This window comes from Kogia breviceps, chromosome 14, assembly GCF_026419965.1.
Source record: "Kogia breviceps isolate mKogBre1 chromosome 14, mKogBre1 haplotype 1, whole genome shotgun sequence".
NCBI classification, from domain to species: Eukaryota; Metazoa; Chordata; class Mammalia; order Artiodactyla; family Physeteridae; genus Kogia; species Kogia breviceps.
The window spans coordinates 40174095-40201110 of NC_081323.1; the positions used below are offsets into that span (position 1 = coordinate 40174095).

The window sequence follows — 27016 nt, forward strand, 5'->3', positions numbered from 1 at the left end:
CAAAATTGCATAGAATTATTACAAAAATGTGAATTATGCATTTTAAATAATTTGAGATAGAAGAACCAAAATATGTACATTTTAAGAGCTTCAAATACTTTGTCCTATCATTTTTTCTTCTGAAAAGGCAAAAGTCACAATGTCCAATCCATCACAAACAATATTTATACAGTGCACAAGCACAACATTGAATTCAAAGTAATGCAAGCAATGGCCCTTTCTTTTGAAATTATTTAATGACAGCTTATCTATCATAGGAGTATTAATTAATGTATGGTGATATTGAAATGGTAAAATGAACTGTTAAAAACCAAAAACACATAGCATGTCATTAGAACTTTGAAAATTCTCAGTACATGGCCCAAACCACGCTATTCTCAGTAGTGTAAGGGTATCATAGGGGCATAGTCTAATTTAATACACAGCTCTACTCTCTATTATAGGAAAAACCACAGTACAGAATTTCACACATTCAACAAAGAACAAGGCAAATACAGAAAGGCACAAAACTGCACATCTTATAGACCCTTTTTCTTTATCTTAGTCTATTTCAAGTAATATTAATATTATTAAATGATAGTATCACTGTAGTAACTTCAATGATGCAAGATGGACAGTGTTACACGCTACCCCCACAACTGCAAAAAGTGTCATTGTACAGATATAAAAATGTGATTACAGGAAATGGCCAAATACAAACATATTGCAAAATGACCAGAGTCACTAAGATAATGAAATCCAACTACCAAAACTGTTTTGTGTAAGTCAAGATTATTCACCTTTAGTCTATCTCTGGACTAAAATGTGATACAATGTTCTGTAATAATCACCATTGTGTTTGGTTATTAATGCTATTATTAGTTCATTCTTCTGCAATTTTAGCCAGTCTGTAATTTTGTTTATAAAAATGCAGCATTCTATTTTGACCATTCTTGCTTCCTTATGATTAATGCCTTTCTTTCAAGGTGCAAAAGTAGAATGATTTACAAAAGAGTTCTCATTCAGTGGAAGTTAAGTTTTATTAAGTGTCTAATTAACACCCTAAGTCCTTTAGATCAAAATATAATCATCTCCAAAGGGGATGGGAATTTTTTCCCCTTGTGTCTCCCTAGATGTGTTTTTTAATCAAACACTCTTTCCTAATGTTTGAACTAAGCCCTCATTTTGATTAAAACTTAATTGTGATCCCTAGTTATTGCTTAAAGTTAAATAAAATAATTTCCATAAAAATATTAAATTCTTAAAACACAATTTTCAGGACACAGCTAGTTTTTGTGTTTTAAAATGTTTTGCTAAGCTACAATCAGACAGGTTTAAAGCAAAATAAGACTTCACATCTTGCTTCAGGGCTTTAACTTCAATGTTCTTTGTGTTACTCTCTAAGTTATATTTTCCTCTATATAATTATTCTCTCTTACTTAAGACCTTTCAATAATGTTTTAAATCAGTTTTACCATAATATAATTTGTTTCTCCTATGCCACTTAACATAGGAACTTAACAAAAAGACAGTTAAGTGAATTAAATGTACATAGTAAATATATAATGAAAGATTTTTTTAATGTGAGAAATAAATTGAAATCTGTCTGATTTAAAAATTTTGGAAGATACTAATACATTTCCATATTGCTGTCCTATACATTTTTGCATATTCTGACCATTAATACAAGCTTAAAATACTTAAAATCCAGTTTTTGATATTACCAAATATACATCAAAATCATATTATAAGTTCTCAATCTACCTCAACTTGCATCAAAGCCTCCATCAATTGTTTCTTAGAATTTTAATGTAATTTAATATCCACATAATGTAGATATTTGACCATTTTCTTCTCTGTCGTTGAATTTGGTTTTATGTCTTGTGGAAGAGATCTGGGTTATCGCCAATTAAGAAACTCATATCCACACTCATATGAATGTGTGTGTGTGTGTGTGTGTGTGTGTGTGTGTATGTGGTGTATATGTATGTACTTATATGGCTGAGTGCATACATATATACATGGAGATAACATATACCGTTTATATTTGGGTCTGTGTAGTCTCTAGATAAATATTTGATCTTTATCTCTATATTAAAAATAAATGAACCATAAAGAAAGTCAGACAGCAAAATAACTTCTGGAATCTATTCACTCTGATTGAATCTCTGCTCATCATACATCAGCTCAACTAGTTTTATTCAATTAAAAAGATCTTTGTAGTTGTTTAATGATTTTAGGCCAATGACCGATGAATACCCAGACTTTGAGTGCAAATAGTCGACTCAGACAGCACACTGCCTGGAAGTGTGTGGCCAACTTGCTCACGCAGCCAAATGTACAAGCCATGTTGCCAAGTGTGGGGATGGCTTCACTGTACAAGTACACAATCAAGGCAGAAAACCAGCTTATATGAGTCACTACGGTATCCAATAAAGCCATGTCAGCAACAAATACACTGACGCATCTATGATAAATAAATTAGCAAATTGCAAGCCGCCAGTGCTTGCAAAGCAAAGGATGAAACAATTTAATATGCATGTTAATTCGAAGATACGGTAGTTGAGGGGCAGTTAGAAAATAAAATGCTCGAAGTTGGCTGTTCAATAGTGTTAAATAGTGCTATGCATTTCTCAACTATTTCTATTACTTTGACATACTTTACACCAGAGCTTCAACTAAAAACATGAGCTTGCTTTTCTTCAAAGAAGACACTGTCCTTCATTAAATGTTCCATGGAGCCTGGAAGTTGCCTGCTTTGAATTTACTACTGGAAAGAAAACCAAAATCCCACCACATACATGCACTCTTCACTAGTAGACCTGCAGTAGTTTCCACATAACACATGGAGCCTGGGTATGGGGAAGCTGCATGGATCCTTCCTTCTGGAACTCTCCCTCCAGTGTGGATTTTAATCTAAGGGATGCTTCTCAGGAAGATGCTCCTGGGCAGTGATCTTTGTAAGAAGAGAGAGTCCGATGGAGCTGGAGTGGCCATGCATGTTCTTAAGGCCAGGCAGAAACAATCACAGGGGAGTATCAAATTCTTTTCCTGGGTTTTCTCCTTCCAGCTTCTCACTGGAAGGAGGCTTGTGGTTCAGTTTTCCAGGGTCTGAGGTCAGCAGGAGAGGGGCAGAGCTGTGATTGCTGTCTTCGCTGATCTTCCCTTTCATGGCTTCCTGCACGAATTCCAAAATCTCCAGGGGCAGCCTTTTGAACTTGTCTTGGTACTCCTGCTCTAGCTCCACCTGCAGCTGGGAGACAGCAAGAAAGAGGATGATTTTATGTCATTTAGGTTTCTATAACCACACATGTAGAAACTCCTTAAAAAAGAGATGTAAAAAGAGGGGAGGGATCCATTAATTTTAATATCATGATGTAAAACTGAGGTTCATTGGACATGTCATCTGTCCACAGCTAAAAGTCAAGTTCAGGTAATGTGTGGCAAAATAAAGCTAAAGACCTGGTGATACTATAAATAAATACACACACACACATGCAGAGGTGGGTCTGTTGAAAAAGTTTACAGAAGTAATATGCAGTGATGTGAAGTTCTTAAGCGTAGAGATTGGCAGCTACCAATAGCTGAGGATGTCAAGGTCAGCCATGAATCAGGCTGGGAGGGCCACAAAGTCAATTGGAATGGACAGATGGTCAAGGTGTGGGCTTTATGAAGTGCAGCCTCACCCAGAGGCTGTTTATAACCAGGAGCTAAATGCATTTTACAAACTGAGCATACTCATATAGCCAACCTGAACTTCTAGCCTCACTTATTTTATCACCTGTTTATTCTGATTCCTTTTTTTCTTTCTAATTTTTATTTGTTTCATAAACTGTTTTACCTACCTCTTAAACAGCCTTCAAATTTATCTGTTTAATGCTCTGGAGAATTTTTAGACTTTTAAAAGTCACAGAACCCTTTCTTCAAATGCAGACTTATGGTGGCCTCAGCCATAAAACAAGTAAAAGCTGGGCATCTGGTAGAAGTGGGGTGAGGGGCGGTGGCTGCTGCCTGCTAGGACGATCTACTGCTCAGAGCCCAAATGAAACCCAGGATTTTGAATAAAATTCTCTTTGCTTATTGAATGATAAGCAGGGAGCTTAATCTTAGAAATGGCGTGAGAGACTAAATGTTTTTCCTAAACGCCCAAGATCTTGCATTTCTCAGCAGCTCCCAGGTGATGCCGATGTGGCTGGTCTACTTTGGACACACTGACAACCTTCCTGTCCTAGTTCTACTCTGAGCTCCCAATTCTACTTTTGGTCTCAATCCTGGCTGTATGTCCTTTATCTGCAGCTTCAGTGCAGTCTGATCCCTGACCATCTGGGATGAAGACAGTCCTCAGGTCATCTGCCCTGCAGTGTCCTGACCCCTCTTTCTTCAGTGCTAGCAGTTGAGAACATCCCCTTTGGTTCAATTCCTTTTTGTTCTCGCTTCTATGCCAGAGAAGTTTTGCCAAAATTAGTACAGATCAGTAATCCCTTATTACTATGTATTAAGTATTATGTATTAACTTTGCCAAACTTAACAGAGATCAGTAATCCCTTATCTGCAATTCTAAAATCCCCCAAATTCTGAAATTGAGAAGCTTTTTATAAATTTGTAACAAAATCATTGACTTTAATTGATATAATGCTATTTATAATCCTTATTTAATCCCACTTCTTGTGAATGTCCATACATGGTACTGTAGACATATTACTTTGATTATGAGGGTGATCTGGGCCCCTTTGGGATATAATGCTTATGGTATATGCATCATATTCCTTTTCTAAAATCAGAAAAATTATGAATTCTGAAAAACAAGAGGCCCCAGGAGTCTCGAATAATGGATTGTGGATCTGTTTGAATGAGAATTATCTTTTTCCACATCAAAAAGTGCCTGATAAAAATGACTTGGCCTGAGTATTGAAAGTCCCTTATTCTCCCCAAATATCAAATATTGGGTATTCATGAATATGTTGTGCTGGCATGTGAATTCCAATAAACCAAGAAGGAAACACTCTATGAGAGGGATACTCACAGGGCCTGAGATTCACATTGCCATGATGTGGTAAAGGCACATTCACACACAGCTCCACCCTTAGCACTGAGAACAACCCTCCGGAGCATCAGATATAAGAAGACAATGGCCATTTTCTCCCCAGGTGGGACTTTTACACTGACACACTCTGGCATAAGTGAAATCTCAGCCTGGTGTCTGACAGTTTCCATTTACCACCATTCAGACCACATCATGAATTTGCCTCAATTTTAGTTCAGCAATGCATGCAGTTAAAGTTTCGTTTCCAAAATATGTAGGGAAAGGGAGAAAAGCATGGGGCCCTATGTTTAAGAAACAGCGGATTTCATTTAGGTTAGACTGGGGGACCTTCAGTATAGATATATTGCACCTGACCTAGACACCGATTTCTCTTAGGTCATTGGTGGACAAGACCCTATGGGGCTTGATAGGCTGTTTCCTTTTTTAATTTATGAAAAAAAAAAAAAAAGAAAATATGAAATGTGAGAAAATGCCAAATAAACACTTAAACTAACATTTTCTGGTAATTTTTAATAATCTAATTTTAATAATTATGATTCTGCACCCAGATCAAATATGGGGGTATTTTTCCCCACACTGCCAAGCAATTCTCTGTGACACCAGCTGGGTGTCCTACAATTGAACTGGATTCTGACACTATACATACCTGGAGATAGTGTCAGATCCCCCAGGTTAAGGGCTCAGTCCTACAAGACTGCCCTGCACCCCTCCCCCAACTTTAGAGGCCAATTACAAGTCCAGGTTGTCACCTGTGCTTCTGCCTAACTGGCTATAGTTTGGAGGTTCCCACAATCCCCTCACTTAGATTAGTTTGGTAGAGTCACTCACAGAACTCAGAGAAACATTTTCTTACTAGATCATTTGTTTCTTATAATTTATTTATTTATTATTTTTTTTGGCTGTGTTGGGTCTTCATTTCTGTGCAAGGGCTTTCTCTAGTTGTGGCAAGTGGGGGTCACTCTTCATTGAGGTGCGCGGGCCTCTTACTGTCACGACCTCTCTTGTTGCGGAGCACAGGCTCCAGATGCTCAGGCTCAGTAGTTGTGGCTCACGGGCCTAGTTGTTCCGCGGCATGTGGGATCTTCCAGACCAGGGCTTGAACCCGTGTCCCCTGCATTGGCAGGCAGATTCTCAACCATTGTGCCTCATTGGTTTATTATAAAAGGACACAACTCAGGAACAGCCAAATGTACAGGACAAGGTATGGGGAAAGGGCACAGAGCTTCCATGCCCTCTCCAGGTGGACCCCTCTCCCCAATCTGCATGTGTTCACCAATGTGGAAAAGCTCTGAACCCTGTCCTTTTGGGGTTTTATTAGGCTTTCTACATAGTCATGACTGATGTAACTCGTTGGCCACTGACCAGTGAACTCAATTTGCAGCCCCTGCCCTCTCCCAGGAGGAGGTCAGGAGGATGGACGTGAAAGTTTCAACCCTCCAATCATTAGCTTAGTTCCCCTGACAACCAGCCCCATCCGTAGGTGCTTCCCAAAGTCACCTCATTAACATAACAAAAGACAACTTTATTGCTCTTAACACTTAGGAAATTCAAGGGTTTCAGGAGCTCTGTGCCAGGAACTGGGATGAAGACCAAATGTATATTCCTTATTATAAATCACAATATCACAATAATAATAATAATCTAATTTTATATATTTTTTAATTTAAAAATTGACCCAGTTGTGGCTAAATTATAACTTTGGTAGATTCTTCCTTTTATAATGGATTAGTGGTAGATTTTATTATACTATAAACTATTTTAATAAATTACTATGATTAATTTATAAACTAAATTAAATGTATATTAAATGCTATATATTTCACTCTTTTAAAAGAAGTCTTTATTAATGAATGAATTACAAAGGTGCATTTACTTGAATTTCAATTTAGAGCTTTTCTCTTTTTTTTTTCTTCTTATAAATGGAACACCTGTTCATTATAAGAAAATATGAAAAGTATGCAGGGCAAGATCTGGCTCTGTTTCAAAAAGCTCCATCTATTAGGAGTCTAGAGCCCAACTAAGATCAGCTATGCTCAGCCCAGATCAGCTGAACTCTGTAAAGTCATGAACTAAATAAATATTTATTATTGTCTGAGAAGTTTTATGTTTTTATGAAGTATTATTGTAGCATTTCCCCCATGACTCCCATAATTTCTCTCAAAAATGTTCATGAAATTCTGTGGTGAGGGCCTCACCAAAATCTGAGGATGCTCAGGTCCCTTATTTGAAATGGTGCATATAATGTATGAGCATCCTCCCATTAAATCACCTCTAGATTACTTATAATACTTAATACAATATCAGTGCTATGTACATAGTTGTAAATTCAATGTAAATGCTAAGTAAATAATAGTTGCTGGCATGTAGTGAATTCAAGTGTTGCTTTCTGTAACTTTCTGAAATTTTTTTCAAAGATTTTCAATCTGAGGTTGGTTGAATCCATAGATATGGAGCCCATGGATATGGATGGCTGACTGTATACTAAAACATAAGGCAATAATTATGCTACTTGCTAAACCACTTCATCTTAGCTAACATGTGCATTCTAGACCTTGAAAGTTTTGTGTTAGAGCTGGAGTACTCTCTCCTTATAGATGCCTGCTATTAAGGCCTAGTGAAATTGAGTCCCCCTAAAACAGAGTTCCCCTGCCAAGTTTATAACTAACTTCCCTATCCAAAACTTTATTCCCTTTCTTATCCCACCTTGGTTCCCCTTAGGATTGAGGAGTATCAAAGAAAAGGGAGACTGAAACTGAGAAGAACACTGCGGGACACTCCTGGGTACAAAAGCTCCTCCTTGTCCCCTGTTTCTTGTTTGAAGAAAAAGGCTTTTAGTCTCATAGGCCTTCCCTGAGTTTCAAGGAGCAGGCACAAGCAGTTACTAATTAGGGAAGTGAAGGAATGCAGAAACAAAGGAAAAGCAGTTAAGCAAGAAAAGTAATGACAGCTTAAACAATAGTCAGTGATAAAACAGAGTTCTAGTTTCTCCTCAAGAGATATACATAACAGTCTGACACATATTTCTGAGTTTTTCTACAGAAAGTAAGATCCCCCCACCCAGGTGGAGGATGGTGACTACATGCTGACCACAAGCACATAGGCCCCAAACTGGTTCGAACCAGAAGGCTGATGATTAAGATTCTGAGACACCACCCTGTTACCTCAGCACCAATCAATCAGAAGACAGTCATGCACCCTGCAGCCCTCACCTCAAATGTTGCCTTTAAAAACCCTCCCTGAAAGCCATTGGGAACTTCGGGTCTTTTGAGCATGAGCTGCTCATTCTCCTTGCTTGGCACCCTGCAAATAAATGCTGTACTTTCCTTCACTACAACCCAGTGTCAGTAGATTGGCTTTTCTGTGCAGTGAATGAGTGGATCCAAGTTGGGTTTAGTAACACTAGGAATTTTCTATTTTTAGTTTGGTGCTTTCTGTAGGAAGACTCAGCAGAGGACTATCATAGCTGGGAATAAAAATGAATGTGAAAGAGAAAAACAATTTTGATTCTACCAAAATGATTAATCATGGTCCAGAGACACCTTGTCAAAATGAAAGTTGCTATTGTACTTAATACCAAAAGATGGTCAAAATCTTTGAAGATCTGTGCTCTGGGCTAAGGAAGCTAAGAGATTTGAGTGAATACACATTTGGCACATTATTAACCATTATTTTTTAAATAAGGAAACTGAAGCCTACACCCAGGTGGTTTAGTGCAGAATCAAGATCTGAACACCAAATTCTTTCCTCCTAATCTAGGCTCCATCCCCACCATTCCATGCCAACCCCTTCCGTCTGTAAAAACAGGATTTGTGAAGATCTTAATAACCTGATATTCTGTGTGTTGATAGAAGAATAACAAATAACTTCAGTGTGTTTTCCTTATGTGTCTAGGATATTAAAGTTGCTGTCACAAATAACTGGGAAGTGTCTGTTAATGAAAAGTGATGCTCAGGAGGGGTTCCATGGCATAGGGTCTTACTGACATGCCCTCTTAATAAGAGAGTACAGGCATACTTCAGAGATACTGTGGTTTCAGTTCCAGACCACCGCAATAAAGCGAATATTGCAATAACAAAAGTTACATGAATTTTTTGTTTCCCAGTGCATATAAAGGTTACGTTTATATAATACTATAGTCTACTAAATGTGCAATAGCATTATGTCTAAAAATACAATGTATATGACTTAATTAAAAATATTTTATTGCTAAACTTACTAGCAATCATCTGAGCCTTCAGTGAGTTGTAATCTCTTTGCTGGTGGAGGGTTTGAAATATTATGAGAATTACCAAAATGTGACATATAAACAAGAAGTGAGCAAATGCTGTTGGAAAAATGGTGCTGACAGACTTGCTTGACATGGGGCTGCCACAAACCCTCAATTTGTTAAAAAAAAAAAAAAAGTGATATCTGCAAAGTGCAATAAAGTGAAGTGCAGTAAAACAATGTACGCCTATTCAGACTCTTGGAAAACAAAAGGGTCTCTAATCCAGCTGCAGTTAACCTGGTCTATTTCTAAGCCTTCACTGGGCTTTTCTGTTTGTATCTGTCATGCTTGGAAGACACTGGCTGTTCATTCCCCCTATGTAATTCTTCAGTTTAGGACCTGTTTATTTGGTCAGCTGGCTGTTTTCCTGTTTGCCATTAAGTGCAGTCTAATTTAATCAGACTATTTCTGTAAAGAGTTGGATACTCCAGGAAAGGATAAGCAAATGGAAAATTGCAATAAAAAAAAATCTGGTTTAAAGGAAAAAGAAAGATCTCTTGGGATAGAACCAATCTAGTAAATATTGGTAGTAAATTGCAATGAAATATAGAACCACAAAAATAATGATGGTAATACAATGAAAGTAGTCATTGCAATTTACTGTGTGTTTACTGTATGGCATGCACTGTTCTTAAGACTTTTCGTGCATGAATCAATTTAATACAGGAATATTAATTTCAAAATCTCTAAATTCAAATATCCATGGGGACCAAGAAACAGCATAAATCTGTGAATTAGGTTTGGTATAAGGCAATAGAGGAGTACCAACACCTGTGGCCAACTGGAATTGTATTTCATGTTTAAAACACTCAAATTCAAAAATGTTAACAAGTACCAAGAGTCAAATAAAAAGCTCAGTTTAGTCTGCAGTTTGTGGCTCCTGATTTAGCTGCTCCATCAGAAGCAAGGGCATGACAGCAAAGCGTGATTTATGTCCACTGGATGGAGGCTAAGAAGGCAATACCAGAAGAATCCCATTCTCTCAACCACAGAAACCCTAAAAGAATCAATAAAAAGCCTCAACTCAATGGAAATAAAAGCCATACAAGGGCTAATTATTTTTAGATGAAGTGTGTATTTTTTCTCCATCAAGTGGAATACCACCAGCAGGGAAGAATTGAACTTACATTATGATTTTAGCTCCTGTGCTGAGTCACATTAGAAACAAATGTTTATAGTGCAGATGGTGCTGCAATCATCTCAGAGAAGTGGGAGTCCCAGGATAACATCCTCCTAGGAAAGTCTTGGGCTGGGAGCCCTTCAGACCTGCCAAAGTGGCCTCCCAAGACTTATTCTCAAGGAGGCCCTACCCTGATATAGGCCACTCTTCAGATCAGTGTCCTCACCTGCACACACCTGTCTTAACTCCTTTTCATTCTTAATTACCCACACTTGAGCCCCAGCCAAAACTGCTCTCCCTCTTGATTTAAAGCCTGTACATTTAAAAAGCAAGAGACAGGCTGTGTTGTGTCCTAGAATGAACTCAGCCACATCCCTAGAGAATGCTCTTCTCCCAATCACCTAAAATTAGTTTTGGTTTTTCTTTTTGCAAATGTGAATTTCAAGAGTGGTTAGCCATACTCGGGTTTTAACAGGATAATTGATTTTGATGTTTAGGGAGCAAGTATTTTCTAATTAGATGGTCACTCCTTCTAAATATGATGTTTATGTCTTCTGCTTAAATTACTGTAGTTTTAGGTTGACCGTTTACAACTCAATCTGAGGGGAAACTAGACATTTGATCTCTTGGCCTTGGAGGGGTTTGGAGAAGTCTGGTTTTCACTCCTGAATTCTCCATCTCAGGTCAAGTTGGCAACTATAATGAATTTTCTCAGAGGCAGAAAACTGAAATGGGGCCAGTAGATGAGAGACTGGGGCCAGGCGAGAACTGTGCGATTGCAGAGGGTGGTCCTTGGGTCCTTGGTTACAAAGAGGAGCCGCCCAAAATTGCCAGTTAGATTGCTGCCACATACCTGCCCAAGGCTGCTGCATCTGATTTTTCAAAGGAAGCTAGCAATATGGATTTTCATGTTAAATCTTCTGGTTTGTCAGTGTTAGCACCTAAATTAGAAATTAAAAAAAAAAAAAAAAAAAGCCACCTTGCAGGTCAATTTGCAACTTCCAGAGTATCTGGGTAATATATTATATAGGTATGTCTTTGGACGTGATAGTCAACTACCCAGAAGTCTGCCGAGTCCTCCCAGCTTAGGGATTGGCTGCCATCCTTTTTGCTGCACGAATCGAGACATAACCACATCGCGCTGGTGTTCTGAATCTGTGGCAAGGCACTCCTCACTGGGAAGAAAAAGACACTTATTCCTGGAATACGCTTTTCACTCTACTCTAGTCAGCTCCTCTGGAAGGGACTTGCTAAATAATTTGAGATGTCTATTTTCCTATTCCCTCCTTTATCAAAATTTGGTAATGTGACTGCTAAACCCACAGGGTTTGGAATGGGGAATCTGATAAACTCAATTACAAGGTGTTTTATAGAAATGCTCTTTTTTAAGGTTTCAAGGCCAAATCCTTTCTCTGATGGATCTCTTTTATTCATGAGGTCTGCAGAGGTGATTTGGAACATAAAGTGGTTACTCTGCTGACTTATTTTGGGGGTCTGATATGAGTGGCAGTCAATTCAGAGTAATTCTAGGTATAGCAGATTTGAATTCCATTATCTTGGTCTACATGGTAAAAAATGACAAGTTATCCTCCCAATTTACATTCACCCTTTCATAGTGTCTGCTATGCCTGCATGGCAGCTGCCTAGACAAGAACAATGTTTACAAGCCCCCTCACTACCTTTGCACCTAGGGGGGCACTTGACCAGTTCTTGACAATAAAATGTCAGGGCCAGCTTGTTAAAAGGCATATGGGGGCATCTCTACTGTCTCTTTCTCTTTTCCAGCAAAGTCCTAGAGGATGATGGAGCCACATTATGAAAAGAATATGGTTCTCTAAATTACCATGTGGAAGCATGTTGTCTACCAACCAGAAACACCCACAATGGACTGTTATATGAAAAAAGAAATAGAATTCTATTGTATTTTGGTGCTGTTTGTTACAGCAGCCAATGTTATGCTAACCAATACATTCTCACATATATAATTTGTGTTGCATGATTTATGTTAAGGTTAAGGGAATATGTGTAGTTATGACAGGTGTTTCTCCAATTTATGATGCATCTTCATTAGGCAATTTTATGCCATAAAGATGGTCTCTTAAGGTTGCTTGGGGCATATTTGGCTAGTCTGGATTTAAAGTAAAATTAGAGAATAATCCTAACAAAAAATCTTCAGTACTTCATAGTTATTTTATAGCTCTAAGAAAGAGCTAGTGTTATGAATCCCAGGGGCATTATAATTTTCCATCAATCTTTATTTCTCTTCTACAAGAAAAGTGTTGGGTGAAAAAAATCTCCATTTTCTTCCATTGTTATCACTGGATTAAAATGTATTGGGTTGGCCAAAAAACTCATTCAGGTTTTCCATACATCTTATGGAAAAACCCGAAAGAGATTTTTGGCCAACACAATATATAGTCTATGGCTATCATGAAGCTATTCTTATAAGGACAGAAATGGGAGACTTCAATTAAGTAATACTGCAAATCAATTTTAAGACATTATTCCTTTTTCTTCTGCTTCGAGAACAAAGCTGAACTAGTCAGCTAAATCTTAATTTCTGCTTCCAACTTGCCATCAGCTGACCATCTCCTGGTGTGGATAACCCCAAGGCTGCTTCTAAAACCCTGGGTGACTTCTTCAAATCACCCAATCTAGGGGATTGAAAGCCCTTCTAATGGGTCAAAGGCATCCTTACTTACAAAGGAATAAATGACTTTAGGAAAACTACCCTAGCTATTCTAGTTCTAGTTCTCAGGTGACTTTGCTGGCCAGAAAGCCATCCTATTCCCAAATTAGGGAACATGTCCCAATTGCAATACTGGGCTGGATGGCAAATGCCATCGATTCATGGTTCATTCTCTACATTTACTCACTTTTTTTCCTTTACTCCCTCATGAATTATTTGATTTATTCATTCATTTATCCAAAATTTACTGAGTGCCCTCTGTGTACCTGGCACTGTGACTAATGCTAGACATAGAGACATGAATGGGACACAGCCCTGGTTTCAAGGAGTCCCCAGACCAGTGGGAGATGTAAAACATAAAATGATAATGTGATATGCTGAGATAAATACCATGATAAAGTGATAAGCAACATACAGCAGTAGCACAGAGGAAGAAGTGATCATCTCTCCTTGGTATCCCAGAGTAGGAATTACCTAAGACCAGAAGTACTGGACATCATTAAATTTCTGTCCCTTTGCACACTTGTTCAGGTGACTGCCACTTAAATTTATCAAAGGCTCACCCGTATCATTTCCCTCTTACTCACTGTGGCACATCCAATTACATTCCAAAATAACTGAAAAAGTAACAACATAAGAACTCCAAATTATCTTTTTAAAACATGACTATTTTGTCTAATTGTAGGCTAAGTAAAATAAAACACTGTAAAAGTTGGAAATACCCCAGGGATCAGTGACCAAGCAATAATAAAAACATTATTAAATGCATAATTTTTCATAGTGCTAAATGAAATCCCACTCAGAAAACCTATCAATCTAATCCTTACATATGAATGACCATCTTTCCATACATGTCAATCAAATAAATATTATAGAATTTTCAACTGTGGATAGAAGATTCCAACCTTGACTTCTTCGAGGTGGAGAAAACTTCCTCTGCTTAACACTTCCAGTTGTTTGGAAAGTGTGTTTCAAGGCTTCCTAAAATTTCCTTTCTCTAAAATGTATAGTATCCTTTTGGTAATAATGGTAAAACAAAAATGATTAGGCCTGGGGCAAGTGAAGTGGGTGAAGTTACATAGAGTATCAGCATCACCTGGGATCTTATTAGAAATGCAAGTTATCAGGCCCATGCCAAACTTACTTAATTAGAACTCTGGGTGTTGGGGCTTAGTGATCTGTGTATCATTAAACCCTCTGGTTGATGCTGATACATCCCAAAGTTTGAGAACTACTGATTTAGAACTTAAGGTAGCTTTGCAGAAGAGTCTTATATACATGGTTTCTTGAGAACCATTTGTATATATAGTGATTAAGTCTTGCCATAAAAGTAATGTCAGATTCGGAAAGTATTTTGTAAACCTAAACAGATTTGACTATTGTCAAGGTACATATATCAGATGTAAAGTACTGGATTCAATGACATTGAAATCTGGATTATTGAGGCTGTAGCATTATAATCTTGGGTGGCGGGGAGGCTTCTCATTCAATTCAGAAGTAACTATAGCAGTGATAGTCATTGTCCAGCCTACAGCCCTTTGGACTAACCATTACAATGTAGACTGTCCTATTTACAACTGCCTGCTTTCTCTAGTAGAGAGCACAGCTGCCTGGAAGTGCTGCCCAGTAGTTGGCGTAAGCATGTACTCTAGCTCCCTTACCCTTTAGATGGAATAACTCTAAGGTGCATCTTCTACATAGTCTCCCAATAGGGTTGAGCACCAGTTGCCCATGGTTGTAACTTGCTTGATAACAAACACACTTTTTACTGCTGCCTTCCCTTTCCTGTCTCCCTTCCCTACCCTCTACTAGTTTCCTTGGATCACTTATCAGAATCACTGTGTGTACTCAAATCCTTGTCTGATGGTTTGCCTCTAGGGGCACGCAAACTAAGACATTCACTTAGTTTTTAAATTTATTAGCTGGCATATATTAGGTGTAAAAATTACAGGTATTTACTTATAGTTTGGGGATTGATGTGCCCTGACATATAATGCAGTTTGATATTATTTGACTTGCTTATAAATTACTTGAGCTGAAGATCTACCATAAATTGTCCAATGCTTAGATTTAAGTTGAAAAACAGTCATTCCTTTCTGAATCTACACAGATCTATTTGGCCTTGAAGCACATTAAATTCAAGCAGCAATCCAAGTAAATGTGAATTTGGATATCTTTTGGTCTCTACTATATAGACTGTAACCTCAGTGGTCATATATAATGTAGCACAAATCTAAAACTGCTGTGAAATTGTTTCTGTGGAGAAGAGACATTGATGTACAGGAGAAAAGATAGGCTGTGTCTGAAATGTGCCCAGCAGAGTGATGATGTGTGTTTATTTCCCTATTCATTCAGCAGCATATGGAACAGAGGGATAAACTTAAATGCCAATTGGTTTTGGTGTTTTTGTTACATAACATTTCAAGTGAAAGAAAGGCTGTCAAGAAAAATTATGCTGAACATTGAGATGAATAAATAATGTATGATGTACTGAGCATATTCAGAAACAGTTTATCCCATCAAAAGAAGATCAAATGTATTTTGCAAGAGGAAATATGTTACTGCACTGAATTTAGTAGCAGAAGCATAATGATACCGTTAAGAAAATGGCCTTTGCATTAAATAATAATTGAGTAACAATTCCAGAGCTATAATGTATGTTTAAAGGAAAAGCTTTCTGCTTTAAAATAAATATCTGCTAAAATGTTTATTTTCAATATTTTTCTAATAAATCAAGTTGATACTTTTTTCTCTTTAGCTTGACTTCTAACCAAATGCTCTGTCTCAAAGAAAATGACCCACCTCACCAATTAATAAATTATCCTTTGTTTATATTTCAAACAAACATAGTAAGTGCATATTTCTTTACTAAGAGTTCCTGTACCTTGATCACATGTCATTAATACAAACATACAAACTAAACTTGTTTGCTTTATGCAAGTATGTTAGCAGTTCAGACTTGGGAGCCAAATGCAATCAACATTTTCAAGGAGAAATGCCACTAATCAAGACATGGAACCTGATTTAAAATATGATCTTTTGGATTAAAATATAATCAGAAATAGAATTGGTGATTTGGCTTTCTTTCACCTTGACTAAGCCATAAATTTCTATTCACTCTTTTTTAAAAAATGTATTTTATATTGGAGTATAGTTGATTAACATTGTTGTGTTAGTTTCAGGTATACACCAAAGTGATTCAGTTATACATATATCTATTCTTTCTCAAATTCTCTTCCCATTTAGGTTATTACAGAATATTGAGCAGAATTCCCTGTGCTATACAGTAGGTCCTTGCTGGTTATCCATTTTAAATATAGCAGTGTGTACATGTCAATCCCAAACTCCCAATCTATCTCTCCCCCCATTCACTTTCTTATCCTACTTCCCTAAAATATTTATTTTTATGTCTAATATTTACTTAATAAATCTGTAACCAACTTCTTTTGAAAATATGTAACAGAATAAAATTGCAAATACGTCTGTCATGGCCATCATGATGGTATGGACTCTTCTGAGAAAGTTGTGTCCACTATGAGGTCAAAATGATGAGTTGAAAGCCAAGCAACTGGTTGGAGTTATTTAGTTTCTCATTGAACTTGAAAACTAATGAATGGTTATTCTATTAGTATAGGAATTCTTCCTGTGAGTTCTCTTAAGACATCAGGAAAATTTTGTTCAAGAAACAAATGGGAGCACAGTGATAATTCCCTGTGGAGGTGTATGAATTGCTACAGTTAATCATTGAATTGACTAATGAATATTTATTGAGCACTTACTAATGTAAATGGCTGGCTCTGTGGTAGTTGGCTTAGGGAATCCTGAATGGTGTTTAACAGTTGTCTCTTAAGGGTTAAAAACTTAAAATATAATCGGTGAGCCAAGGTAAAGTTACACAATAACATGAGCTAGTCATACAAGATGAATTGCCAAATCAGTATGTATTATTGATTGGGAAACTACAAATCACTGTGGGGAGACTTGCATCTGAGTTAATCCATGAAATCAAAGCCTCCAATTACCAAACATGAAAATGAACTAATCACCAGTGTCTTAAGCACAGAGGTTTTCTTCCACTAGGCTTTTAGTAATTTTTCTGTCATAGTTGTCAAATAACAATGACTATTACTATGAATATTTATTAAGCATTTATTATATGCTGGGCACTAGATTAAGTAACTGGAATGAATTATACGCATGGATTATCTCATTGAATTCTTACATTATTCTATGAGGTAAATACTACTATCATTTAATGGCTATGTCACACAGCTGATAAATAATGAAGTCAGAATTCAAACAGTTATTCTTACACCACAGTTTCTACTTACAATAACCTCCTCTTCTATCAAGCATTAGCAAGAAGCCATATATTTGTATTCCCTCAATGATTCACTAAAGCAGAAAGTTGGTAGACACTTTTATATAGAATAGTGGAAGAACAAAGGCAAAACTGATATACAGTGTCATAGTAGGTAGAATGGAGAAGAGGATACTATGTTCTCTTTTCCTTCCCTCTCCTAGTCCCACTGTGTTATCCAGGTCTTACCACATCCAAGTAGACATTTATTCAGTTGAATAGTCTATACCTTTGAAAATATATGACATGGTCTAATAGACTTAGAGTCTACACTGAAAAAAAAGACTTCAACAAGAAATATCTGACTGGGCTTCCCTGGTGGCACAGTGGTTGAGAATCTGCCTGTCAATGCAGGGGACACTGGTTCGAGCCCTGGTCTGGGAAGATCCCACATGCCGTGGAGCAACTAGGCCCGTGAGCCACAACTACTGAGCCTGCGCATCTGGAACCTGTGCTCCACAACAAGAGAGGCCGCGACAGTGAGAGGCCCTTGCATCACGATGAAGAGTGGCCCCTGCTCGCTGCAACTAGAGAAAGCCCTTGCACAGAAACGAAGACCCAACACAACCAAAAATAAAATTAATTAATTAAATATATATGTGTGTGTGTGTGTGTGTGTGTGTGTGTGTGTTGACTGAAAAAAATACATAAAATAAAAAGAAATATCTGACCAATGCCTTAGAATTAAGAAGGGATCCTGAAAACGTCCAGAGAGATTAAAAGAAAACCCAACAGGTTCTTGAGTTAATAGAAGTGTGAGGTAAAAAATTCAAAAGGTTTTCCAAAGATAGCCAGAATGCCACCTCTAGAAGGAAAAGTTCTCCAACTCAGTTGTGTGGGATAAAATCACTTTATAAAGCACTGCTACTCAAAGTACTAGGATGGGCAGTATCACATCAGGCTTACCCCAGACCCAATGAATCAGAATTTGCATTCTTAACAAGATCTCTAGGTAATTTGTATGCATACTGAAGTCTGAGAAATGGATTTAAAGATATTTGTTATTAATTTTTAAATGTGCATATGAAGGGTTAAACTGAAAAAGTTTAGGTTGTGCTATTTTGAAATATTTTCTATTTTCAGCAGATGTTATAAGAAAGTTACAGATTTGGTGCTTCTTTGAGATGAATTCAAGGTATTGAGTCAAATAAGATTGAGCTCACTCTTTCTAAGTACTGGCCTTAGAAGTGGATGAACCAATTAGCAACAGGAAGGGGTACCATACCAGACACAGGGTGTGTTATGGAGTTATAGCAATCAAGAGATTGGTGCAGACACAAGGATAGACAGGTTAACCAATGGAATGGAATAGGTGGCTAAGAAACTGGCCCATGCATGTATGCAAATTTTATATATGAACATGGTGGCATGGCAGATCAGTGGGAAAAAGAAGAATTATTTGATAGATAAAGCTTTAAAATATGGTTATCTACATAAATAAATATGAAATTAGATCCTCACCACAAACCATGCACAAAGATAAACTCCAGATAGATGAAAGATTTAAAAGTCAAAACCAAAGCTCTGAAACTTTTAGAAGGCAACATAAATAAATATAATTCAGACCTTGGGGTAGTTAAGTATTGATTAAACAAGCCTCAATAGCTATTGATAAACATTAGAACAAAAATTTTAACACTTAAAATTAAGAAATCTGTGAATCATATGATACCTTCCACAAAGTAAGAAACAGGTATGAACCTGGCAAAGATGTTCACAACACACACATCTGACAAAAATGTAGTATCGAGAATATACAAAAAAATTGCTATAAAGAAATGGTAAGAAAAAATAACCCAATTTTTTAAATGAACATAAGATACAAATAGGCATTTTACTTAAGAAATATGTGTGACCCAAACCAGAGACACAACAAAGAAACAGAAATTAAAGGATGATCATTCTCTTCACTCATCAGAGAAAGGCAAAGACCACAACGAGATGCTATTTTATTGGAAACTCTTAAGAAGTCTGACATGAATATTGATTGTTGGCAAGTGTCTGGATCAAAGGGTCTCTTGGAAGTATAAAGTGGTAGAGTTACTTTGGAAAACAATTTAGCATCTTCTTGTAAAACTGAAGATTCATATTCCTTATGACATAGCAAATCCACACTTTGGTATACAGTCAAGAAAATCTCTTGAACAGAATTTCTGTATTAGGGGACATGTGCAAGAATGTTTGTTGAAGATCCACGTATCATAGCAATAAACTGAAAATCCCTAAAATGCCCACCAAAAGGAGAGCGGATAAATAAACTATAATACATTCATGGTGTAAAATGTTAGAAGTCAAAACAAACTAGAGTCACATCCAACAATATAGATAAACTATATATAGATATAATTAATTTTATTAAATTTTTTATTAGTATGCATAGTTAAAAGTGCATTATATCACAAGTGTGGTAGATTGATATTTTAAAAGGCCACACTTATTCACTCCTCACTTGTGACTTTTTTTGTCAAGAGACTATGACAAAGGTGACACTGCCCTAGCTCTATTTCTCAAAAGGCCTTCTGTGCTTCCGATCTTGCTCTTTGAACCCTGCCACCAGCATGTGAATAAGCCTGGGCTTGCCTTTTGGCAGATGAGAGACCAGGTGAAGAGACCTGATCTTGCTGAGGCCATCCTAGACCAGCCTAGAGCCAGCTGACCCCCAACCATGAAAGAGGGTCCAACCACGATCAGCAGAGCTCAGCTGAAACATGAGTGAGACCAAGCAAGACCAGAAGAGTCCCAGCTCCCCAGCTTATGACTAATGCTAAATGCTTATTGCTTCAGGCACTGAGTTTGGAGTGGTATTTGTTATGCAACAACAGCTGATACAGTAAGTGTATGGATTTGTGTTTTTTCTTTCACAAAGTGAACACACCCATTTAACCAGCACCCAGATCAGGAAAGAGATCATGACCAGCACTCGAGAAGTCCCCCCTTTGCCACCTTCCAATCACCTCATCCTGTCCCCAACCCAAGGTAGCTACCCTTTTAGCTTCCTATAAATGTAATAATATTGTGTATACTTTTGTATCTAGATCCTTTCATGCCGTGTCTTATTTGTGAAAAGCATCCATTATGTTGTGTACCATTGTGGATTGTCCATTCTCATGGCTGTACAGCATTCAATAGTGTGAATAAATTATGCTCTATTTATCCATGTAACACTTGATAGACATAAGGCTGATTCCAGTTTGGGGCTATTATAAACAGTGCACATTCTTGTAGGTGTCTTTTGGTGAATACATGTGCTCATTGCTGCTGGGGTTAGTCACATATTTTAGTGAAAAACATAGGTCTCAAGAGATTATATACAGTGTAATATTTCATTATGATACTTTTACCTATGTTATCATAGTTCAGTATGATACTTTTAAACTCATATTTTATGAAATTAAAAACTAAAACAAAAAAAACTGTTATAGGAATATATGCATATGATGTAGATAGACATGTGCATATATAGGTATATACATATACATACATTTATGTGTATAATGCATGTATGTATATCTATACCTATGTAAATATAAAAATACAACAATTATATATATAAGATTCAGATTCATGACTACCTTGGAGGATTGAGGGTGGGGAAAAAGAGGCAGGGGTACCAGAGGGGGAAAAAAAACAGTGTTCTAGTTTTTGTGTTGTGTAATTATTTCAAGAGTATTTATTATATTATAAATAAACCAATATCTTGTACAAACCAGTGAGAAGGGTGAGTCATGAACTAAAGATTATTATTTATACAATTCTGTACACCTGATATAATATCTATTAAAAAGTAGGTAGAGCTACCTAAAATGAAGTAGGCGGTTAGAACTGAAGGGTCCTGAAAAGTCACCAACCCATGTGGCAATTTTATATTTGAAAAGACCAAAGACCATGAAGTTTAAGTGACTTGGCCAGAGTCATTCAGATATTTTCATGACATGAATCCAGAGTGAAAAAGAACATTTCAAAGGTAGGTTGATTTTTTTTCCTCTACAGTTTATGCTTGGTATGAATTCTGTTTCCGTACAAACGCCAACTTCTGTTCTTGAAAGTGTTGCCAACATAATCTAGCATCGTAGGTCTCAATTGCTTCTTAAAATGTTCCTGCTTTCTTTCATTTGAAGAATATTCTTTCTTCAGATAAATTTTCTGAACTTTCCTATTAAACTTGCTGGAATGAAGTATAAGGAAATTAGAAAAGTGGGTTGTTTTGTTTTGTTCTGTTTTGCCAGTACTGTCATTAATTGCAGCATATTTCTTACATTTCTTAGAAGTTGGAGGCAATCCTGGATGGGGAAGCACTGGTGATTTGGAGTAAGTTCTGTTGCAGCTGGGTGAACTTGGCTTTTATAGACTTCCCTCTCAAGTTTAAATCAAGAAGATTTGGCCACAGAGTTACAATGGAAAAATGGCATCGTTTTCCCATTACTTATTGCTTACCTAAATGCACAACTCAAAATATACCCTAGCCTTCATTTCTCTTATCAGACAATCCCTTAGAATTAGTGGGGGTGGGTTGGAGGGAGGACCTGACCCCCCCAATCCCCCTTTTCTGAAATGTTTGAATCTTTCTCTCTTCTAATCACAAGCTCAAGAATGTCAATAGGGAAAGATTTCCAGGTCAATTCTACATTTCGGTCACATCCCCTCCTTAATCAGATGTTTTTGCTACTTCCAAAACAGACAGAAATTCTAAATTTCACCATGCACACATCATTTAAAATGCCCCCCTCCCTGTTAAGTTATTTAAACTTTTCCTACATATCAATTAGTTTGAAATAATAAGTCTTTAGGCTATCCATTAATTGCTGCACTGTAGACATGATCTGTATTTAAAATTACGCCAGGAAAATTAAGCTGCAGCACAAAGGAGTCTTGGCTATAACAGAAAAGGCTTCTTAGCCCTTCAGAGAAGCAGGAGGAATAACCGGGACAGGGAATACACAGGAGGCCCCTTTCTGAGTTTGTCATTCGCCAGCGCGAGATGTGAAAACAGACTGCTCCAGCTGTAGGCTCTTCTTCCTTGCTTTTCAGTTTTCATTTTGAATTCTTACTGTATTTGGTCATGCGAAGGCAGAAGAAAACGGTTGTCAGCCAAATGTCCTTTTCTAGTAGAAATTTATTATAAATAGCCTAAAGGCAACTCATCTTCGTAATGAATTTCCCAACCTTTCCTCCCCCTGCAAAGACAATACATCTTGGTCTGTGATCTTGGTTAATTTTGTAGGAGGTAAAGGGGATGGAGAGAGGAGAGGTGTGGGCAGCTGGCAACCTTACCCTCCAGTGCCTCAATTTTAGTAAACACTGTGGTTTTATTGGAAGAAATATTACTTATAAGGAAGAGGAGGTGGCAGGATTCCCTGTTGCTTGCTGAGAACCCCTAGTGCTTTGTGGGTTATGTAAACTTCCCCCTGTCCTAATCAAGACTCTAGGTTGTGCTGAAAAATGCCCTTTGAGATCTGACTCACTCCCACCCTACTGAGTGGTAGTTTCAACAACTGAGGACCGTGGCATCGATTTTTAAAAAACAGAGGGTGAAAGGAAAGATGGAAAGAAAGTTAGAAAGTGACTCACGGGTGACATTTTTTCATATCCTCCCTACCCAGGAAAGTTCAAGTGTATGGGTGTTTATTTTGCCTTCGAGTGCTCACCACTTTTCTCTCTGGCTTCTTGTTTTTGCCTCCCCGTGATTAATCATTTTGACTTTAGGTCTGGCAAAGGCAAGTGCTGCGGAGTCATTCTTGCCCTCTAGTGTTGAAATGGTACCTTAATGGGCAGGTCTCCCCGTTATCCGAAAGTAGTGCGGTCCTATGAAACCTTTGTAAGCAGAAATGACCTAAAGCGAAGAAGCTTAGGACACATCTTGCTAACAGGTGCATAAAATAAATCGAGACAAAGCACAAATGCTCACAGACACAGTTCACATCTCTGGCAGCTTGATGCTGAGATGCTGAGAGTAGTTCCTGGAGAAGGAGCTTGGCAGTGCCCCTCTCCTGGTTTGGGGTCCATTGTAAAACAGATGTTGAATGCTATTCTCACCTTTTTTCAAAGTGGAAATGCTCTTCAGATTTCTTTTTGTTAGCAGAATAGGTCCTGATACAGGTCTTTCATAAAAGTGCAGTGGCATAGAGTGAACTTTCAAAAAACAGGAGATTCTTTACTAGAAACACTTTAAGACAAGTAATGTTGAGAGCTTGGGGGAAGCATTTTCTTTGTAGAATAATGCTTTGGCCAGAGCCCACGTAATCATATAAAATGTCTCAGCACAGGAGATTTTGAAGGGGCAGAAACATACCATTCTGGGTGTCATTGTTTAGGAGATTCACATAGAAGTAAGATAATATTTCTAGGGAAATGTTTTCATTCTCTGTCTTGTATTGAATTTATAACTTTGAGGCAGTTATCCTAAAGTCTTTACATTTTTCTCTGCAGTACAAGGGTTCACAGCAGCACTACATATAATAGTCAAAAGCTGGAAACAACCCAAGCGTCTATCAAGAGTGAAATGGGTAAGTAAATTGTGATGATGTATTCAAATACTGTATAACAATGAAAAAAATCCAACTATGGCTACATACAACAAATAAATGATGCCAGATGCAGAAGACTATCGACTATGAGTCGGTTAATACAGAGTCCCAAAACTTCTAGATAAAATAATCTCTATATTGACTGAAGGTGGAATGGTGGTTACTTCATGATGGAGGTAGTATCAATCAGACTGGAGCATGAGGGAAACTTCTAGGATGCTGATAATATTCTATATCTTGATATAAGTGGTAATTTCATAACTGTTTAAATTTGTCAAGCTGTTCACTTATGACCTGGACATTTAATGTTTTCTCCCTGACTTTCACCTATGGACTAATAATGTATTTTACTTCTTATATGCCCATCATTTTTTTTTTAATGTTCTTTTTCTTTTTTTTTTTTTTTTCGGGATAAGCTACTTTTCAGAAACTTCAATATGTATATGTTTTTGTGCCATCTTGAAACTCATGTGGTTGGTAGAGGTTGTTATTAGGGATATTTCCACTCACCAGCTGGTGAGATGCTCACCTTACCTCCCTGGTCCTTATTTCCCCATTGGTCTATGGACTGTTGCACTGTAAATGACAGTGTAATTTCTGGCCACCCAGGGGCCATGATAAAATCAGAGCTCACTTTCAGGACACTGGGAACTGTCTGGGAGCTGCTTAGATGTAATTGTTCTGTTGTATTAAGCTTCCTCTGCCTGTGATATCTAGCACTAGGGAGATAGAAATGGCAGGTGAAGAGTATAAGAAAACAACAAACATTACACAGAGGGGAAAGAGTGGAGGAAATCAGAAAGAAAACAATGCTTTTGGAGGTTTGTGGGGACTTCTGGCACTTTCCCATCTTAGGCTGTAAAAGTGACCCTTCTCACATTTAAACAGTCAACCCCAGAAGAAGGAAGTGTCTCATCTTGCAGTTCACTGTTTGTCTCGGACTGAGCCTTGGCTGATATGACTTGAGAGCAAGGAAAAGGTGAGGAGAGGGGATTGCCTGGACCCCCAGGCTTACTCTGAGAACACTGGGATACAGCCAGCTGGGGTCCTGCGTGGGTGAGTTTCTCCTCCACTACTTGGGACATGGCTGTGACGTCAGTTCCAGAGTAAGTGGAATAAAGTAATTGAACAAAGTGGGCAGAGGAGCTGTTTTCATCTCTAGTGGAATAGCCCTAGGTTGGCATTAGACCCTTGCTTGGTTAGAGGCAGTTGGCCTTCCTCGGTTTTGTCCTGGAGGATGGTTTTGTTGTTGATGAAAAGGAACAGTCTGTAATGGGGCAATTTTCTCAAGTTCTTCAATTAGCAGTTAGAAAAATAATCATTCTTTCTTTTGGGAAACCTAATGAGAAGACACTCACTAATGTCAGTAGCTACTCTTTAGAAATGACACTCAGAATCCCAGGTGTAGTTGAAATGACAGAATAATTAAGAGACAGAGCAGAAGCACAAAATAAAGAAAAAAAGCATAGGGCCGATGGCTCTGATAGACAGCAGCTGCTATGGTGACCATGGCAGACATCACTAATCAATTGTGGCAGTCTTCTTGGGTCAGTCTGGATAGCCATGGAATCCTTATCAACATAAAGTGCCAGACATCTACCACCATATGTGGGAAGTGGCAAGCAAAAAGCAAACCATGCCATTAGGGTAGGAAACTTGGGGACTAAAGTTTGGATGGGCACTTAGTGTTACTTTGCAGCCTATTATAGCAATGAACAAGCAATGACTATCTCTTAGGCTAGTGTGACCTAGTTGAAGCAAGGTTTATACAGAAGCAAATACACATATCATAAATGACAAGGGATCTTCAACAACAGGAAATTTGTAGTTATTAAATGCAAATGCCTATAGAAGGAAGAGATATAAAGTTAGGAGTACAAAGCAATGGTGGTCGTGGTGGTATGTGGCTGTAAGGCAATAATGAATGATGGTGATTGTGGCTAAAGGGAGCACATGCTCATCTAAAGGAGGAACCCACTCCTCTGTTCCAGCCAATTACTGCCAAGTGGTACCATTGACTCAATGAAGCTATGACTTCCAATATTTCAAAAGAAGCCAGAAAATATTTTAAAATGAAAAATCACCAGATTTTTAAAAGTTAGAGACCAATCAAAAAGAAAATTATAGTTAAGAAAAAGCACTATAACAATGTGTGAGTCAAATAAATTGTGTTTGCTGGTTATTGCAGCCTGGTTGTCTGTTTGCAACATCTGGCTTATAGAGTTTGCTTGGAAGAGGATTGTCAGAGACAGGCTCCAAGAGTAGGCTGGGGAATTTTTATTCCAATTTCTTCAGATACTTAGGATGACATTCACAAATCAGCTGCCCTGGGAAGTTTAGCCTTTTATCTCTTCCTGACCAAGTAAAGGGAGTCCAGTCTGGTTTCTAAGGAACGTTTGCCCCAGGAAGTTCCTGTGCATCTACGATTCGTGAGGACTATTGTACAACTACAGCCTCCTGAATGCCGATCACGTTTCCTGGTTCCATAAGCACAAGTAGAAAATGTTCCTGTGGTTATTTTTGAGCAACTTGGTTCTCCCTGAAGCTACAAGGTGGCTGCAACAAACATTAACCTTCACAGTGTCGTCTCCTTTGGATTTTGGGGACAGAAACTCTGCTGGGAGTCACACAGCTCCCAGCTGAAAACGGTGGCACATTTACACACGTGTGTTTTGGAGAGGCAGTGGATGGTGGTGGTTTGGAGAATGTGAGTTCCAGGGCCAGGTGCCTTCATTCACATCTCAGCTTTGTCAGTGAGGAGCTGCAGGGGCTTGGGCCAGTGGCTGGTCTCTGTGTCTCAGTTTGTGTGCATATCGTGAGGATGCTGTGTCAGCCCTGCAGACACTACAGGGGATCACAGGAGATGGCTCAGTGCTTGGGCCTCTCAAAAGAACTCGCTCAAATAAGGTCTCATTATTCAAAATCCTGAAGCCAAGGAGGGCTTTACTCTTTCCGGGGGAACATCCAGATGAAGGCAATGCCCAACTGGCTGTTTGGCTTCTCTTGTATTTCTAAGTCCACACATGACAACGG

The 27016-nt window shown here is 38.0% G+C and overlaps 1 protein-coding gene across 2 annotated transcripts in view; it reads right to left on the reverse strand.

The window, feature by feature from the left end:
• Positions 1 to 2113: 2113 nt before the first annotated feature.
• The window catches only part of PLCB1 (phospholipase C beta 1), a 694965-nt gene continuing 670062 nt past the window's right edge, over positions 2114 to 27016 (reverse strand). For both annotated transcript variants that reach the window (XM_059039231.2, XM_059039234.2), the window contains one exon: positions 2114 to 3232. In XM_059039231.2, the coding sequence (XP_058895214.1) occupies positions 3005 to 3232 (228 nt within the window). In that variant the 3' untranslated portion in view covers positions 2114 to 3004. The remainder of the gene's footprint in view (positions 3233 to 27016) is intronic.